The sequence below is a fragment of the Salvia splendens genome, chromosome 8 (assembly GCF_004379255.2).
Source record: "Salvia splendens isolate huo1 chromosome 8, SspV2, whole genome shotgun sequence".
In the NCBI taxonomy this organism is placed as follows: Eukaryota; Viridiplantae; Streptophyta; class Magnoliopsida; order Lamiales; family Lamiaceae; genus Salvia; species Salvia splendens.
Window position 1 is genome coordinate 16,866,488 of NC_056039.1, and position 18,306 is coordinate 16,884,793.

At 40.8% G+C, this 18,306-nt stretch overlaps 2 protein-coding genes and 1 pseudogene across 3 annotated transcripts; 1 reads left to right on the plus strand and 2 right to left on the minus strand.

Moving 5' to 3' along the window:
* Positions 1 to 503: 503 nt before the first annotated feature.
* LOC121742914 (transcription factor MYB1-like) lies at positions 504 to 3,770 on the minus strand. The gene is made up of 2 exons (XM_042136045.1): positions 3,416 to 3,770; positions 504 to 1,612 (listed from the first exon to the last, which is right to left on the minus strand). The coding sequence occupies exons 1-2, from the start codon at positions 3,645 to 3,647 to the stop codon at positions 699 to 701; spliced, it is 1,146 nt and encodes a 381-aa protein (XP_041991979.1). The 5' UTR covers positions 3,648 to 3,770; the 3' UTR covers positions 504 to 698.
* A 2,560-nt stretch (positions 3,771 to 6,330) lies between these two features.
* LOC121743628 lies at positions 6,331 to 8,616 on the plus strand (annotated as a pseudogene).
* An 877-nt stretch (positions 8,617 to 9,493) lies between these two features.
* LOC121743570 (UDP-glycosyltransferase 76F1-like) lies at positions 9,494 to 11,928 on the minus strand. 2 transcript variants are annotated; one of them, XM_042136896.1, is made up of 3 exons: positions 11,344 to 11,928; positions 10,222 to 10,443; positions 9,494 to 10,140 (listed from the first exon to the last, which is right to left on the minus strand). In XM_042136896.1, the coding sequence occupies exons 1-3, from the start codon at positions 11,819 to 11,821 to the stop codon at positions 9,560 to 9,562; spliced, it is 1,281 nt and encodes a 426-aa protein (XP_041992830.1). In that variant the 5' UTR covers positions 11,822 to 11,928; the 3' UTR covers positions 9,494 to 9,559. The 2 variants fall into 2 exon arrangements, with proteins under 2 accessions (XP_041992830.1, XP_041992829.1); XM_042136895.1 differs by having other exon boundaries at positions 9,494 to 10,443.
* Between the last annotated feature and the right edge of the window lie 6,378 nt (positions 11,929 to 18,306).

Consider the following 18,306-nt stretch of genomic DNA (forward strand, 5'->3'; position numbering starts at 1 on the left):
GCTGATGTGTTGGGCGAATTAGGGTTTCATGTGTGAGGTTTTTCTGGTGAGATCGTTCTCATAGGTGATAGATCTGGTGTTGTGGAGCCTGTTGGTGCTGGAATCTGGAGTGTGAGGTTAATCACCCAAGGATTCAGTTGTGCTCCCTTGGATCTGTGTTCTTGAGAATAGGCTGGTGCTATCGGCGAGTGTCTGAGCCGAAGCATTGTGTTTCAGTGTGTTTGCTTTGTGTTTTGTTGTGTTTACTTGTGTAACCTTGTTAGATCCGTGAGGATCGGTTTCTTGTGTTACTGACTCGGTTGTTGAGTGTACAGGTGGAAAACACTGGAGCTTGAACTGGATTCTTATCTTGTGTAATAGTTAGACTCTTATTTTGTATTTCGATATTCAATTCCTTGTAATATCAGTCGCTTGGTTGGAGTTTGACTGAGCTCCCTTATAAAAAACAAAGAGGTCTTGGTAATTAGTGAATCCGATCTAAGTCTGATCCCTACACTTACTAATTAGCAAAAACTTCTTGATAATATTAGACAACGGTAAAAGAGCTTGTCTATTTACAATTCTAGCTTATAGAAATTTCTCCAAAAGGTGTTGAGTTCTATGCAAATTCCCTAATCACCAAAATCAATTGAATATCAATGTTTCATCGTCACTCTGCTTACACAATTGAGGATCCATTTCCATGTTCACTTCTGCGTTCACGCACAGAGAGAGGTTCCTATATTTGCTATTTGATCGCTGGCAAGAGCACGTACCTCCGCAGCATTCTCAAGACCTCTTCTGATCGAGGTAATACTGGACAAATCAGTAGCAAGTGAAGTCAAGTTAGGACTCGAAAAATTGGAAGATTCTTCGTAGTCCTTGAATTCTGGCCCCAGCAATGAGCTGTCTCGTGAAGATGCTTCACAGCAGCCATGGCCACATCGCATTGGAATCAAAGGCTCATCAAACTTGCTATCAATAAACTTCAATATGTCGTATTCGTGTTGGACTAGAAGCAGAGACCCCTGGCCTGGGACTGTCCTCGAGAATGTAGCCTCACAGATAGAAGAATTGCAGACAGTGAATGCCCCAACTTTATTACAAGGAAGAGAGCCCTTTTGATGGTCCCCTTCAGCAGAGTGAGAAATTGCTTTAGCAATGGATGGATTATATCTAGCACCAAAGCTTTTCGTAGTTCGAGCTACATCTTTAAACTGTTTCAGTTCATTCTCCATCATTGTTGACTCCACGGTCTCTGAGCATCTCAATGACTTAGAGACCCCATTAGATAAGAATGGTGGTGGTTGTTCGAGAGTACAGTTGGTAGGGGTCTCAGCTTCGTTTTCTGAATGCTTTGGCTGATTTTCCATCGACCATTTGTCCACTTCTTCTGAGGGATTGAATAAGGTGAGAGCCGGACCTGAAGAAGTTGCTTCAGATGATCCCATCGTAAACTCTGTAATGCAGTTCTGGCCAGATTCTGGTGTTGATTTCAAATGCATACGCCTTAAAGTAGAATTCCAGTGGTTTTTAATAGCGTTATCTGTTCTCCCAGGAAGAAGTTTTGCAATTGATGCCCATTTATTTCCATGTACTTTATGTGCTTCTAGAATTGCACAATCTTCTTCATCTGCGGGTATGAAACCACAAGTAACACTTAACAAAAAAGTATCACATACTAATCATCTTTAGTAAACTACATTTCATGGAAAATTCACAGCATGGAGCACAAGATCAGTACCTAATTACAAAGATCCACCAACTGGTTCCCAACTACCTCACACACAAAAAAAACACTAAGATAAAAGAGATCCCGAATAGCAACTTATGACATCATTTAACAAGACAACAAAAGGTTAAGGTTACAAAGTGTGTTGTGAAGATATTTGTTGAAGACGAAGCATTTAGAAACTTCAGCAGCATGGAATAGAACATAGCTCAATGGCGAGAGACTTAAAGGTCACTAGTAAGAATAGACTTTATACACACTTGGCCAGGCTACAATTCATCGATACCTTTTTTTTGCTTACAATTGTAGAAAATTTAACACAACAAAAGGTTATGGTTACGAATTGTGTCATGGTGATATTTGTTGAAGAAGAAGCAATTAAAATAGAATGGAACAGAGCTCAATAGCGAGAGTCTTAAAGGTCAGTAGTAAGATTACACTTGGCCAGGCTACAGTTCCTCGATACTTTGTTTTGCTTACAATTGTAGAAAAATAATTAGGCAGCTACGCTAGACATCTCGAAGAAGGAAATGAGCCGACCAGTAATCGATGTTACCTTTTACTACAGCCAGATAATCAAAATAGAGAGCTGAAGCAATTTCCAATACAGCGAATAGGTCAGAGAGTTTATAAATAGTGCCAAATTTCAGAAGTGGTTGGTAGGAATTTCTTTGGGTTTATGATAATCAAATTTAAAACACCAAACAGGTTTGAGTATAAAGTCAGTAACTCTGGGTGCATTTGAAATACACAGTTTTAACAGCAAGTCAGCAATATTAGAAGATGGTAAAGAAAAGCATTGATTCTTTATTTGATAGAAAATAGGAAAAGGAAGCACTTGGAAAAAAAACTACCAAGTTTTAACAGGTACTTCATCCCCTTGAGAATGATAACTAAGGTTACTATTTCCCTCCACTCGTACACTAGTAGTTATTTGGTAGATTAAACCACGTTCGCAAGATCACACTATCATATTGATGAAAAGTTTTCAACTAAGCATATGAAGAAACACACAAGCCATAAAATCAAAAGAGAACTGATACATTTCAAACTAGAAAATGAACTCTTGGAACAGTTGATTTGAATTGTTCCATGTCAGTTCTTCAACTAATTCATTTAATCATTTTTTTTGCAATGATCATGAAGACTGGGATCATCATTCATAATCACAGGGGAACTAAGACAACAAGCTCATAAACCACATTTGAACAGTGTAAACGACTTTCCAAAAGCTAATAGCTACAGGATTGACCATAAAGATGATTGAAGAATTAAACAAAATTCAAAAACAGCATAATCATTATTGCAGTGGAGCGACCGTAACTATCAGAAATAAGAAATAGCTAAACACTCAATTCAATTAACACCAAACCAAAAAGCACGATTTTCTAATTTTCATTTTCGTCTCCACAATATAAATAGAGAAATATACAAAGAGAAGCAAACAAACTCGTCTAAAAAAGTAGAAACGGAGAGTGAGCTAATAGCTACAGGATTAACCATAACGATGACTGAGAATCAAACAAAATTCAAAAACAGCATAATCATTATCGCAGTGGAGTACTCGCAATGATCAGAAATTAGAAATACCTAAACACTCAATTCAACTAATACCAAACCAGAAAACACGATTTCCTAATTTTCATCTTCGCCTCCAAAATATAGAAAGAGAAAACAAACGGACAGTGAGCAGCGCAATTTTACCAGTAAACGGCTTTCGCGTGAGGGAGGGGTTGAGCTGATTGCACCAGCGGAGGCGGCACGACTTCCCAGACCTCCCGAGAATTCCGGCGGCGATCAAGCTCCAATTCCTCGGACCAAACCTATTCACGAGCTCCGTCAAAACCGCGTCCTCCGCCGCCGACCACGGCCCCCGAACCTTCGCACCTGCTTCGACGCCTACCTCCATCGCCTCCTCAACCCTCTCTCCTTCCATTAATATTCGAAATTGTGCGCTGGAAACCGTCTGGACTAGCCTGAAGCGTAGTGCTCAGAAAGGCGTGTAACAGAAAACGGGTGTTTTGGGAAACGAGGAGAAAATGAAAATGGAATCTGAAATGGATTACCGCGATTTTCATCTAAATGACAAATCTGTCCTCAGAGTGATATCGATCTTGTTAGGGATTAATTCGGTGGGTGTGCAGTTGGGGGTAGTAAAGTAAATGTCTCCATCGTGGGGTCCACTTGAGTAACAACCCTCAAAACAAGTTTTAAAATTGCGTCTTTTTATTTTGGGAGAATATGTCTGTTTGAAATTACCAAAAGAAGGATGGGTAAACTTTTTATTTTTGGAGAATATGTCTTTTTAAAACTACCAAATGTAGGATGGGTAAAAATACAACATCAAATTAAGTTCGAGATTATTACTACTCCCTGGCTTTCATATATATAGATTGGAAGTTTTTTTAATCTATCATTCAAATATTCTATATTTATTTATGCAAAAATTTTATTTTCCTCTTTTACTCTATTATTTATAGGCCTAACATTCACTATATTATTTTTTTAGTATTTTTTTTCATTTTCTCTTACATTACCAATTACGCATTTAAACTCATATCAGCCTCAATTAGCCTAATATTATGAAACAGATAGAGTATTAATTACTTTTTATCTCTCAAAAATAAATTAGTTTTATTACAGCAAAAAGGTGATTCCGTCGCCTTGGCGGCCCCCACACTCCGATCCGACATCATGTGAGAGGGTTAAATCAGGATACGCAGTAGCCCGCTAAGGGGAGGCCTAACCCACTGGCTGCCAGTAGCTCATCTCCCAACGTCTCACACTTGTGCCTGAGAGATGGAAGCAACTACACGATAGTAGTGGAATTCGAACTCAGGCTCATTGCAGCAAGATCTGCCCCTCCGTTGCCCCTCACACTTGGATCATCTCTTGAAATTATACCAATTCTAACTAAGTAAACTTTTCTTAATTCAATAAGACGAGTCTCATTCTTCACTAATAATACTTCAATCATTTTTTCTATCTTTTATTACTTACCTAATTACTGCTAAAAACGTGGTTTTAAAAATTTTCTACTACCATTAACGGAGTATAATTTTAGTTTTGTACTCCCTCAGTCCCTCCATAGCTGAATCATTTTTTTGGCAAAAAACAAACATATTTCATGTCTCTTAATTTACTCTCTCTTACTTTATTATCTTTTCATGAAATAATTAAAATAAAATTTAGTATATATTTATTGAAATACGTGAGAAATAAAATATTTACTTAGACTGAGTTATTTTCTCTTACTTTTTCCTACTTTATTCGAACATCTTTAACACTTAACATTAGGGTGGGGAAATGGTCGGTTCAGTTAGAACCGAACCGATTAGTCGGTTAACCGACTCCCTTTTTTTTCAAATACAAGAACCGTAACTGAACCTTTAGTCAGTTCGGTTCCTTGAGGAACCGATCGATCATAACATACAGATTCTTCGGTTCCACCGAAGGAACCGAAGGAGAGAGTAGCGACATGGAGAGTTAGACAGCAACCTCGTTGTCGCTGGCGTGAGAGAGAGCAGCAGCCTCTCGTTGCCTTGTCCGAGAGAGCAGTGCAGCGAGGAGAAAGTAGCAGTCTCACCGTCGCTGGCGTGGAAGAGAGCAGCGGTGCTGGCATGCTAATATTTAGATGAGAGAGCTCACGTGTTATTTGAATTGACTTCATTGTAAACACTTGGTAATTTTTTCATGAAAGATAAGTCAATGTACTTATATCAATATGGGATTTATAAGTTAAGTATTTGTTAATGCTCCATATTTATCTACTCCCTTCGTTCCATAGTAATGGAAGCGTTTCTTTTCGGCATGGAGATTAAGAAAAATTGTGTTAAGTGAGTTAAGTAAGGGGAGAATAAAGTGGAAAATGAAAAAGATGGAGAGATGAAGAGAGAAAAAAGTAAGAGAGAGTAAAATAGGTGTGGAAAAATGTGTTGACTTTTACTAAAAAGGGAAATGACTTTATTACTATGGAACGTATCAAAATGGCAAAATGACTTTATTACTATGGAACGTACCAAAATGGCAAAATGACTCTATTATTATGGAACGAAGGGAGTAATACGTTGTTGTAGTTCCAAATTTAATAAACAAAGTAGTTATAATGAGATTGGTTATTGAATTAGAGAGATGATTTGTGTTTTCTCTTGTTTGAAATGCAGGCAAATTATAAGGACATAAGAGTTTGGTTTCTATCACAGTATTCTTTGAAACTTGAAAAGTGTATGGTTTATGAAATTAAAATGAATCTATAAAAAATCAAAATTAAACCTACTAATCAGTTATTCGGTTCTAACCTTTCGATTCTAACCTAGAACCATCCAAACCCTAAACTCCCTAAGTGAGACCAAACTTTAACCTTATTTTTCCCTTTCTCGGTTAACGATAACCGTAAAAATATAGTTCGGTTCTCAGTTAACCAAGAACCGAGAACCGTTTCCCCACTCCTATTTAACATCTCAATTTCTTAATTTTCGTGTCCAAAAAAATATCTCAACTATATTATTAAAAATTAGACATAATGATAGTCGAAGCTACTTGACCCTTGAACCATTCGGTGGGCCACGGACTGGGCGGCCAAACTGATTACTTGCCAAAATTTAGAATTGAGGCTTATTCACAACAACAAATTTTGTAGTATATCATGAATCGGTGGTTGCCTATCTTGGCAAAATCCTGTCCTGCAATACTCAGAAACAGAAACGAGAAACAAAAAAAAAATCGAAGATAAGAACCAAACAAAAATGAGCTCGAAACAAGCAAAAGACCTACCGCCGCCTGTGTTAATCTTATCTTTCCCAGTTCAAGGCCACCTCAACTCCATGCTCAATCTAGCCCAACTCTTCTGCTTATCCGGCTTCCACGTCACCTTCATCGTCTCCGATTTCAACCACCGTCGCCTCCTCCGCCACAGCACCGTCCCCGCCACCTTCTCCCGCTACCCTCGATTCCAGTTCCGAACGCTATCCGACGGCCTCCCCGACGACCACCCCCGCGCCGGCGAGAGAGTCATGGACATCACGTCGTCCGTCACGGAAGTGACCGTCCCGCTTTTCAAGAAAATGATGCTTTTGGAAAATTTCTTGGCTTCCGATGCCCGGAGACCGGTTACGTGCTTCCTTGCCGATGGGCTTATGAGCTTCGCAGCTGAGTTTGCCGAAGAGAATAGGATTCCGCTCATTTACTTCCGGACAGCTACGGCCTCCTACTTTTGGGCTCTTTTCCGATTTCCTCATCTGCTTCAAGATCAACAAATTCCTTTCCAAGGTGAAGGTATCCCACTATCTTTTTATATGTTGGAATATTTTGATATGGTCCAACATAAAATTCTAGATATTTATGATTATATATCTAATAACCTTGATTATTCTAATTTGACACGAGTTTTAAGAAATTGTTTAACCTTGTGAAGAAAAAGTAAAGAGAGAAAGTGAGTGGAATATGAGATTCATTTTTAATACTTCCTCCATCTCATAGAAATAGGCCATTTAAGATTGACGCGGGTTTTAATATATAATTGATAAAATAAGAAAGAAGAGAAAAAGTAGTTGAAATTGTGAAGTGAATGGTGGGGCCAATAAAGTAAAAAAGAAGGAGAAAAAGATTGTCATACATAGATATAGATTTTTTCTATGGCACGGACAAAAAAAGAAATATGATCGATTTCTATGAGACGGATGGAGTATTAGTTTTATAATGGATTGTGAATGTAAAAAGTTAGTGGAACGTAGGATCTGCATACCAATACTGGAATAAAGTAAATGGTTCTATAAATCACGGACAATCTAAAATGGCCAAAATGACTCTCTAAATGGTGGACGGATGAAGTATTATTAATAAAGGTCTAATGGTCACTTATAAAAGTATTAAGTTAATATTCTAGGTGGAATTAAAGTTAAAATAATAAAATTAGAGAGAAAACTATTATAATTCCCTGAGGATTTTGCAGGAAAATCAATGGATGGATTAGTCGAAAACATACCGGGAATGGAAGGTATCCTCCGGCGCCAGTTTTTACCGCGTAGAGGACGTAAACGACCTAATGCTCGGGAAAGTAGTAGCTGTGTCAAGACAAATTGTGAGGGCACAAGCGGCCATATTCAACACGTGAAGATCTAGAAGGGCCCATAGTTGCACAGATACAAAAGCATGTGCCAAGAATTTTCTCCATCGGTCCCATCCACGAGCAAACGAAAACCAGACTAGCAGAGAGGAACGAGGAGGCCTCGATTAGCACGGCCAGCCTATGGGCGGAAGACCAGAGCTGCGTCCATTGGCTGGACGCTCAGCCACCTAAATCCGTGGTTTATGTGAGCTTTGGGAGCATAACACTTGTGACGAGAGAGCAAGCGCTGGAGTTCTGGCACGGCTTGGTCAACAGTTCCCAAAGGTTCTTGTGGGTCATGAGGCCGGATTTGGTCAACAGTTCCCGAGAGATTTAATTGAACGTGGTAAAGAAAAAGGTTTGGTGGTGGAGTGGGCGCCGCAAGAGGAGGTTCTCAACCACCCTGCTGTAGGTGGATTCCTGACGCACAGTGGATGGAACTCGACTCTGGAGAGCATTGCTGCAGGGGTGCCGATGGTGTGTTGCTGACCAAATGATTAATAGTAGGTTTGTGAGCGAGGTTTGGAAGATTGGATTGGATATCAAAGATACTTGTGATAGGTCTATTATTGAGAAGGCGATTAGGGATTTGATGGAAGTGAGGAAAGAGGAGTTTTTGGAAAGGGCTCAAAATATGGCTAAACTTGTGAAGGAGTCAGTTAGTAAAGAGGGATCCTCTTATAAAAATCTTGACAACCTAATTCAATATATCAAGTCCTTGCTTCTTTGATAAAGGTGGATAAAACATAAACACATAAAAGAATGTCAACCTAAGGTGTGTAAGTTTTTGTTGTATGTAGTATTATTAATTTTCCACGCATAATGTATAATCATTTTGCGGAATAAAAAATAAAACATGAGAAATCAACTTGTCACTGCGTGCATAAGTTTGAATTACACATTTACTATTTTTGTTCAATTGTTTCTACGGATTCAAAGATGTTATAAATTTGATAAATTGCCTTTGGCTTAAAAATTAGTTGATGTTTTCCATTATTTCTCTTTCAATCAAAAGAATTTTTTTTACCTCCGTTTCGGCTTTCGAGAATATAGATTTCTCTTTGAGAAGTACATGCATCACACTATACTAATTTGCAAAACATACACGTAAAAAAAAGCTAATGCAATTTCGCTTTGCACACATTTCGACTGATCCGAGTCACAAAGTTTGAAGAATAGGATGTTATATACTCCCTCCGTCAACGAATACGAGTCTCGTTTTATTTTAGTCCGTCCATAGATAGGAGTTCCGATTCACTTTTACTGTAAATGGTAATAGGATTACACATTCCACTAACTTATTCCATTTATATTTTATTTAAAACTAATACACAAGTTGAACTCATATTACACTACCACTTATTTTTATTAACATTTTTTAAAAATCCGTGATGTCATGAAATGAGACTTCTATAGTTCTATTGGCCAACGGACGGAGTAATTAAAATCCGATACTCTAGCAAAATCAGAAAATAAACATATGGAGTACGTATTTAAATAAAAAAAGTTATAATACTACTACGTTTGTACGTTATTAAATTTGGCATTTTAAATTATGATGGGACTTATGCATGCATTTTTAGATTTCTGGACCCATGTACATCAGCATGTTAAAGAGGTCCCACGATTCACATTGTAGAAATTCAAAAATATGATTGCATGATTCAATGTTGAGAGAAAAGATAAGAGATGTTTATTGGAGTAATGATAAATATTGTTCAGACTAATTTAGAGCAACAAGACTAAGTGAATGACAAATATTTGACTAATTTAGACAATGAATCATACGAAGATCCACCTGGCCTAACACAAACATTAGCCACTTCTTTGTAAAACAATGCCCTCTCTCTAATCTCCTCCCCTTCTCTCCCCTCCATCAACCTCCCCACAGCCCTCTCAATCCTCTCCCTGCTTAGCTCCTTCTCCAAATGCTCCCCAACCTTCCAAACATGCCCCACATACCTCGCATTCACCCGCTGATCGGTGAAACATGGCGTGCACATCATCGGCACCCCCTCGCAAATACTCTCCAAAGTCGAGTTCCATCCACAATGCGTCCAGAACACCCCCACAGACGGATGCGCCAGCACTTCCACCTGTGGGGCCCATTTCACAATATGCCCTCTCCCGTTTAGCCCGTCGAGGAAGCCTCCCGGCAAAATCTCCAGCCACTCAGCGCCACGTGCTAGGCCGGGCCGTACGACCCACAGGAAGGGGTGCTTGGTGTTGGCGAGGCCCCAGGCTACCTCGAGAAACTCGGCCTCGTCTATCGTTGCAATGCTGCCGAAGCTGACGTAGATTACTGATTTGGGGGTTTGTTTGTCTAGCCAGGAAATGGAGCTGTGGTCAGAAGAAGAAGAAGGTGGTGCATTGATGTTATTGACATTGTGCTTGTGAAATGGACCTATTGGGAAGATTGGGATTTGGAAATCTTGATGGAGTTTTTCAATCGATGTTTCTTCGAGCTCTTGAAAAGAGTTCCATATTAGGCCAGAGGAGGCTTTGGTTTGTTGCACCATTTGTTGAACTAGCTCGTAGAGCTTGTCTTGGTGAGGCGTGTTGATCACTGGCAAATCTTTTATTCTCAGCGGAGGAAGCTCTATTACTGCCTCCTCCAGCCTATCATCTACATTTCAAAACTCAAGAACAACTAAATTAATTGGAGGGCAAATTGACAAATAAATCACGACATACCAATAAACGTTCGACATAAATATCATTCCACATAGGTTGCAGAAAATGACGTATGAAATAATTGCAAAATTCTGAAACTTTGGTGATTTATCATTCCAGTTTTGAAAAATACACGACAAACTACTCCCTTTGTCCGGCATTAAGAGTTTCGGTTCATTTTTTACCATAAATGATAGGTTAACCCCATTTTCCACTATCTTTTTTCACTCACTTTACTTTGTACTTAAAATCCGTGTCGAACTCAAATGGGACTCTCAATTGAAAGTATAATTTAACTATTTTTCGTTATTTATCTAGTACTCCCTCCGTCTCATAGTAGATGTCACACTTTCCTTTTTAATTTGTCCCACAAAAGATGTCACATTTCATCTTTTGAAAAATGTTCCTTCTCACATCAATTATAAAATTATATTTTCTCTCACTACTAAACACACAAAATAACATCTCCTAAAATCACGTGACATCTACTATGGGACGGAGGGAGTACCTTAATTGAAAAAACTCCAACCACATACCCCCTATGTTCGCCCTTAAATATTTCATTTCACTTTTACTAATTTTGGTAAGAGTACCATACATTCCATTAACTTATTTCCCTCACACTTTATTATAAAATTATTATATAAAAATAGAACTCATATTCCACCAACCTATTTTTCTTCATAAAGTCAAATAATTTCTTAAAATCTGAGCAGGTGGAGAGAGTAACAATCATGTATCCTAAAACAGACTAATCATTTTATAAACCTAAATCAAACAATTTGCTAAAAATTAAAAGTGAAAAATAAATCAAACAATCTTCACTCAATCAAGATGAAGAAGCATAACAAACCTTGAAGAGGGAGATAGCCTTTCTGAAGCAGAAGCGGGAAAGCAGCAAAAGCCAGAAACGAACACACGCCGCCAGTCCTCAAAACAACCCTCGGAAGCCGAAGGCTCTCACAAACCCCCGTCGTGAAATGAAAGATAGCATCCGAGATCAAGCAGGCGGTGGCAGCGTCCGCCACCAGCTCAGCCAATGCCTGCTTCAGAGGCTCGGCACACTTGTCGTTGAGAATCGCAAGAAATGAAACCAGATCGGCGTTGAAAGCCTCTTCGGAGAAGGCATCGTCGTCGAGGAGGCGGAAAGTGAAGTGAGGGTGGTGTGCGGGGTTTGGGGGGTTGAGTTTGAGGTGGAGAATGGTTATGGAAAAGCCTTTGGAGTGGAGGATGCTTGCGAGGTGGAGAATTGGGGTGATGTGGCCTTGCAGCGGCAGAGGGAAGAAGATGAGGCGGCGCCGGATTCGTTCTTCGAGATGAAAGTTGTCCATTTCGTTAACTGTGTAAGAATTTGAGATTGGGAGGTTATAATTTATCGAGTTTGAAAGGTTTGAGAATGCAGCAGACACAGCACCGACCGAATTTCAGATTTTGTTTGTCATCCTAGATTTGGGTGAGGGTGAGTAAATAGGTGCACATGTTGACAAGAGTATCCACTAAGGGGACAACCGATAGCACCACTCCAATTTTTGTCCACAGCCCCAAAATTATTATCTACAGTCCTAAAAATTTGTTTCTGCCATTACGGTGGACACTTCCAAATAACTCCAATCTTTTTTTCATTTTATATGTTACTTCAATTATAATTAAATTTATCGGAGTATACGTAATTAGAAGAAAAAGATAATACGTGAAGAAATTAAAATTAAACACTAAATTTTCGTCGTATTAAAGTATAAGAAAAATTATACAACGAAAATTTAATCTAGTGCAAATCACAAAGGTGTTCACACCTCGCTGCCTCCCCTACGTGCCCAAACTTTTTCAATTAAATCGGCCTGGAGTGTGGTAGGTGTTGTGGTCCTGATCATATCAGTAAAACGTTGGATATATTCATTGCTCCGTGTTACGCCCATCTGGATCGGCGCGGATGCAACACCATGACTTGTACTTGCGCCCTCTTCCGGTGCCCAACGCTCTGCCGCAAATCCTTCGTCTTCTATTATCATATTATGCAATATGATACATGCTAACATAATATTCGCGACATCATCTTCGTGTCAAACTCGTGTCGGGCACCGTATAATGGCCCACCGTGATTGGAGGACACCAAAAGCCCGCTCAATATCCTTCCTAGCACCCTCTTGTTTGCGCGCAAAATATTGTTTCTTCGGTCCAACAGGTTGGCGAATTGTCTTGACGAATACTGGCTACAGCGGATATATCCCATCAGCCAAATAGTATCCCCTATTGTACTGCTTGCCGTTGGCTACGAAGATGATTTCTAGACCCTCCCCCCGGCACTCATCGTTGAAGAGCGGCGATGACTGAAGAACATTAATGTCGTTGTTCGAACCTGCCACACTGAAATACGCATGCCAGAGCCGCAAACGGTAGTCAGCAACGGCTTCCAGAATCATCAATGGATGTTTGCTTTTGAATCCAGTTGTGAACTAGCCTTTCCAGGCCACGAGGCAGTTCCTCCACTCCCAATGTATGCAATCGATGCTTCCTAACATTCCTGTGAACCCGTGGATCGAACCGTGCATATCCAGCAGTCTCAGACACTCATCAGGGGTGGGCATCCGTAGGAACTCCCCACCGAAAATTTCTCGGATCCCTTTTAGAGCATCCGCAATGGGCGGACGATGGCACGCCCGATGGCGCGCATCGTCTGCGCCATCCATCGCCCGCCCCATTGCGGCTGTCGCGGACGATGGCCGCCGACGATGGCCATCATCAACGCCATCGTCCGCCCCATTGTGGAGGTCGCGGACGATGGCACGCGGTATCATTTTTTTATAAATACCGTTCATTTGTAACATTTCATTTCACGCGATTTCATTTTCGAAACTTACATTTACATAATTACTACGAAATGGATTCAAGCCCCAATAGTCCTACGTTTAGCGCAGGGGCGCATTGGCCGGGTACAGAACCCGACGATTATCGTTCGTTCGACACCAACACCCATTACGATCCCGATTTCAGTACGGAATCGTATGGGTTGTCTACACGAGCAGCGGCAGTCACTCGGTTAACCTCAACCGGACGTACGTGGATGAAGGGAGTTCCGGCACATCGGTGTCCTTCCGGCGTCCTCCCGGCGTCAAGGCTGCGAAGGCCAAGGGGAAGGCGACCGCGACCTCATCGTCTACCGCTGCAACCCAAGCTCCGGTCCCGGTAGAGCTCTCGACCCAGACGGCCACCGCGTTTGAGCCGTTAGAAACAGCGTCGATGGCAAGGACGATGTTGCAGACGCACAGGGCCCTCAAGAAGTGTACCGACCCCGACGAAGCCGAATATCTCCGGGCGTTACTCGATGAGCTGCGTCGCAAGTTGGGAATTGGTCCGACTTAGTTTTTTTTATTAGTTCAATGATGTAACTTTTTTTTATTAAAACTTCGCCGTTTGTTATTTAGACCGTTTTTTATTTACTCGTTACTTGTTATTTGAAAACAGTTAAATTAATTAAACAAAACAATAAAATGATGATGTGGCGCGCCATAGGGCGCACCTTAGGACGCGCCTTAGGGCGCCCCACTGCAGGTGGGGAGGTAGGAGGATAAAACTGCTAACGTGGCGCGCCTTAGGGCGCCCCATTGCTAATGCTCTTACAAACTGCGTAAGCACTGTTAGAGCATCTCCAGTGGGCGGACATCCCACTAGGACATCCACTAGGACATCCCAAAAACACCTCATGCCACGTCACTAGGACTTCCCATCCCACTGCCACGTCACTAGGACATTCCCTCCTATGTCCGCCCTTCCCACTAGGACATCTCGCAATAAAAAAATCACAATAATTTAATTACGTAAAAACGGAAATATAATTTTGACACGGAATATGGGAAAGCAAAATACGGGCAAAAATACATATTCATAAAACATAAAAAAAACATAGTTAGAAAAAAGCAAAATACATAGTCATTCGAAAAAAGAAAAATACATAATATGTTGGATATTTTAGTGTAATTGGATTAACTTGATTGATCAATATAATTATAATGAGACATCAAATAAGTTGGAAGTGCGGAGTGCACACTTATTTGAATTCGTTATGATTAGACGGGGGTTCGGGGGCAGCGCCCCCGAGAGCGGGGTCCAAGGGGCAGAGCCCCAGGTCAGTTTGGATTTTTTTTATTTCCATTAAAGTTACTGTGCAGAAATCTTCATCCGGAAATGGAATTTTCGATAATTGAAGGACCAAATTGCAATTTTATAACCCCGCCAACAATCAGTTATTTTCGGTTGTGAAATGAAGGGATGCAACGTTACATCCTAAACCTCTACATAATCCAACATCCCCGGCTCACTCCGCGTTGAAATTAAGTTCAACGAGCCGTATATATAGAGTTTTTTTTAAAAAAAAATTAATTTCCGGACGTCCGACCGGGACGTCCGACCCTTGCCACAGTGGCGGACGTCCGCCCGCCCGTCGCCGGGACGTCCGAGGACACCCGACGTCCTCACGGGACGTCCGTATCCGACCTAAATGCCACAATGGCGGACGTCCCGGTCGCCCGTCGCGACGTCCTACCGGATGTCCGACCGGACGTCCGCCATTGGAGATGCTCTTAGGCTAGTCGTCTCACCCATCTGTAGGTATTCATCGAACATATCGCCTGGACCGGCGTAGGCAAGCTGCCGGATTGAAGCGGTGCACTTCTGATGCGTAGACAGCTTGATCCGGCCAACGCAATCACGCCGGAGGGTGAAGCACCGGTAATGCTCCGCCAAATTCGTCGCTATATGGTTGAAGAGCCGTTGCAACATTCTGAATCGCCGGTGAAAAATCTCGGGTGGATAGATGCTGGTGCGCACCGACGTGGTCTCGTTGGATGGTCCGTCGATGAGTAATCCCACGAGGGATCGCAGCCTCCGCCTCCTCCGCCAAGCGCGCCGCATCCTCCTGGGTGGCCTGGTGTTGCACTTGTTGAATCAGAAAATTCCACGCGTCTTTCCACAAATTGTCCATTTCAAACCACAAATTCTAGTGAGAGAAAGTTTGAGTGATGAAGAGTTGGAATGGTGTGAAAATAATGAATGGAATGGGGTGTATTTATAGGTGAATTAAATTGAATTAAAAAAAATTAATTTCGCAGTCCTCCGGCGCTCCGGGCACCGCCCCACTATAGTCGGCGCGCCTATTCGCCGCGTCCGCCCCGGACCGGGGCGTCCTCGCCCCGAAGACGCCGATTGATCGTCCGCCCCGGAAATTTCGTCCGCCTCGGGGCCGACGTGCTCTCCACTATAAGGCTCCCCGTCCTCGCCCCCACCGGGGCTATAGCCGTGGAGCCGCGGCGGTTCCATAGTGGACACCCTAACATATCCTAGCATTACTATTCCAACTATTACAAAATAGGTATACTATAAATATAGATATTTTATGTCCCGACTAAGTTGAGTTAAAATTTTTGGACATGAAGTTTAAAAAGTTGTGTTGAAAAGTATGAGAGATGAATAAAATATGAAAGACAAAGAGAGAGTAAAGGAAATGATGAAATAAAATAAGAGTAATTGAATATTTTGTTTTTCTGTTAAAAGAAAGAAATGATTGAACTTAGTTGTGATAATAATAGTTTTGTTTTTCTGTTAAAGAAATGACTAACTTAGCTGTGATAATAATAGTTGAAGTTGATGGTTATAATAATAATAGCTGAATTATATTATTAAACTAAAACACTTAGTATATTATTAGTCTAGTTACATTAAATAGACGAGTTTTGACCATCATTTATATATTTAAAAATTTTTGGTACAATTTTTAATAATTATTAATTACATGGCAGTATTATATAGTTTCTTTCTTTTAGTAAAGAATAACATTTTCATTTATAAATTAAACATGTAATTACTGTCATTGGATTATGTTAAGATGACAACCCTTTTTAAAGTGACAACGTACCACCAATCTCGTGCTGCCACATGGCACGTTTCCAGCAAGTTAAACCATGAAACACAAAATACTCCATATTTGAATAAATACTTTCAATGAAGAATTGAGATATGCGAATATAAATTGTGCGATCAATCACAACATAAACCACGAACCAGAACTAGTTCACCATAGCAATACAAAATTAAAAACGACTCTAACCCATAAACGTTTTAGTTCTACGTGGATGGACCCAAGTATGTGCTTCGTCCTAAGAGCTTGAACCCACGCACAGAGAATTAATATTTGTAGAATGGGAGAAAAATAGGTTGGCGAGGTTGTGAAACTATCGCCCCATTTTTTACCGCTAATTAGGGTTCAAAGGGTAAAATGGGATTTACAAATTAAATAAAGGGGTATAGTGGTCTTTTCGGTTGCATATCCTATTGTTTTGATGTGTGAAATAAACAATGGTTTTATATAGCAGAGGAATTCTTAACCAACACCAAACAACAAATAGGATAGGATTACCTATCTCTAATGTGAAAAGCTGGAAAGTAGTGATTGTATATGTTTATCTACATTTTTCAACATGGCCAACCAATCGAACCCTACCAAACTACTCCCTAAGTTCTAAATAAACAACTTGTTGGGCCTAGCTCAACACAAGTCTAAAATATAGTAATTCACTTTTAGGCAAATTAATAAGAGAAAATTAAAACCAAACTTTCAAGCCCACTGAGTGTGAGCCCAATTCAGTTTTTTTTTTCCTTATGCAGCCCAAATAACTCAAAGAAACTGCCGTGCTTTACCGTTACCAGTAACTCTCCCCCACAACAATCTTATTCCTCCCTTCAAGCTGTTCCTTTGTCACACATTCTTCTGAACACCATATCACCAAAAAAGAGTGAACGTAGCAAGCAAGAGAAATCTCAATCCAACATCCACCAAAACTAATCAGGCAAACTTATAACCCATAACCACTGAGCATCCGCATCGGTGCTCGATGCGGAAGACAGCGTCCGCATGAGCGGACGCAGAAATAAATAACTATAAGGGCTGTAATTTCTAAATTTTGTTTTAAAGTATATCTTTGAGTGTTTTAAATTATTTATAAGGGCTTTTACATAATAATTTACCTTAAATTTGGATAAATTATAAAAATTTATGAAAGAAAAAAACTCAAAATACAATTTTAGTAAGGGCTTTAGCCCTACCCATTTCATACATGGGTCCGCCCCTGGGCGTCCGTGCCGCTGGCACGGTACTCCCCTGTCCGCCGATGTGCTCTTGCCGCTGGCACGGCTCTGCTCGATACATCGAGCACGTCCGTGCCGCTGAGCAGGCTGACGTGGCGCGACGGGATTGACCCGCGACAAAGCCGTTGGCATTTTCAAAAATTTTTTAAAAAAATTCGAATTTAATTTAAAAAATCTTTTAAAAAAAATTCCCACTTCCCAATAAATTATATTCATTTTCTTCCCACTTTTAATTTATTTTTCAGTTTTTTCCTCCAAAATTCACATTTTCATCTATAAATACCCCCAATTCCACAAAAAAAATTTCCCACCACACTACACAATTCTCATCTAAATTCTCTTATCAATTCTCAATCTTTCACTCTTACAAAAAAAATGTCCGACTCCGGCGATCACCGCTCCGACTCCGGCGGTTGGAACCACGAATGGTTCGGCTCACAACCATTCCCTAGTCCGGAAACGCAATTCTCGACCCCTCCTCAAAGCAAAGGTTCTCAAGTTCCCGGTGGCTACGGGCCTTGCCCGGTGGACGACCAAGATGCCCCCGATGGGCGATACGGGTGGGCACCCGAACCCGAATAGGGAGGGAGCAGCGGCTCTCAAACTCCTCCTACTCCTCGTGGTGTCCGCACCCTGTACACTCCGGCGGAGATGGATCAGCTATTCAAAGCCTATTTGA

Excerpts from the sequence above, each read along its gene's own strand:
- LOC121743570 (XM_042136895.1), bottom strand. The coding sequence starts at position 11,821 with ATGGACAACTTTCATCTCGAAGAACGAATCCGGCGCCGCCTCATCTTC. Across the intron at positions 10,444-11,343 it reads AGGCTATCTCCCTCTTCAAG|ATGATAGGCTGGAGGAGGCA; the intron begins GTTTGTTATGCT and ends TTTGAAATGTAG.
- LOC121742914 (XM_042136045.1), bottom strand. The coding sequence starts at position 3,647 with ATGGAAGGAGAGAGGGTTGAGGAGGCGATGGAGGTAGGCGTCGAAGCA. Across the intron at positions 1,613-3,415 it reads CACGCGAAAGCCGTTTACTG|ATGAAGAAGATTGTGCAATT; the intron begins GTAAAATTGCGC and ends TCATACCCGCAG.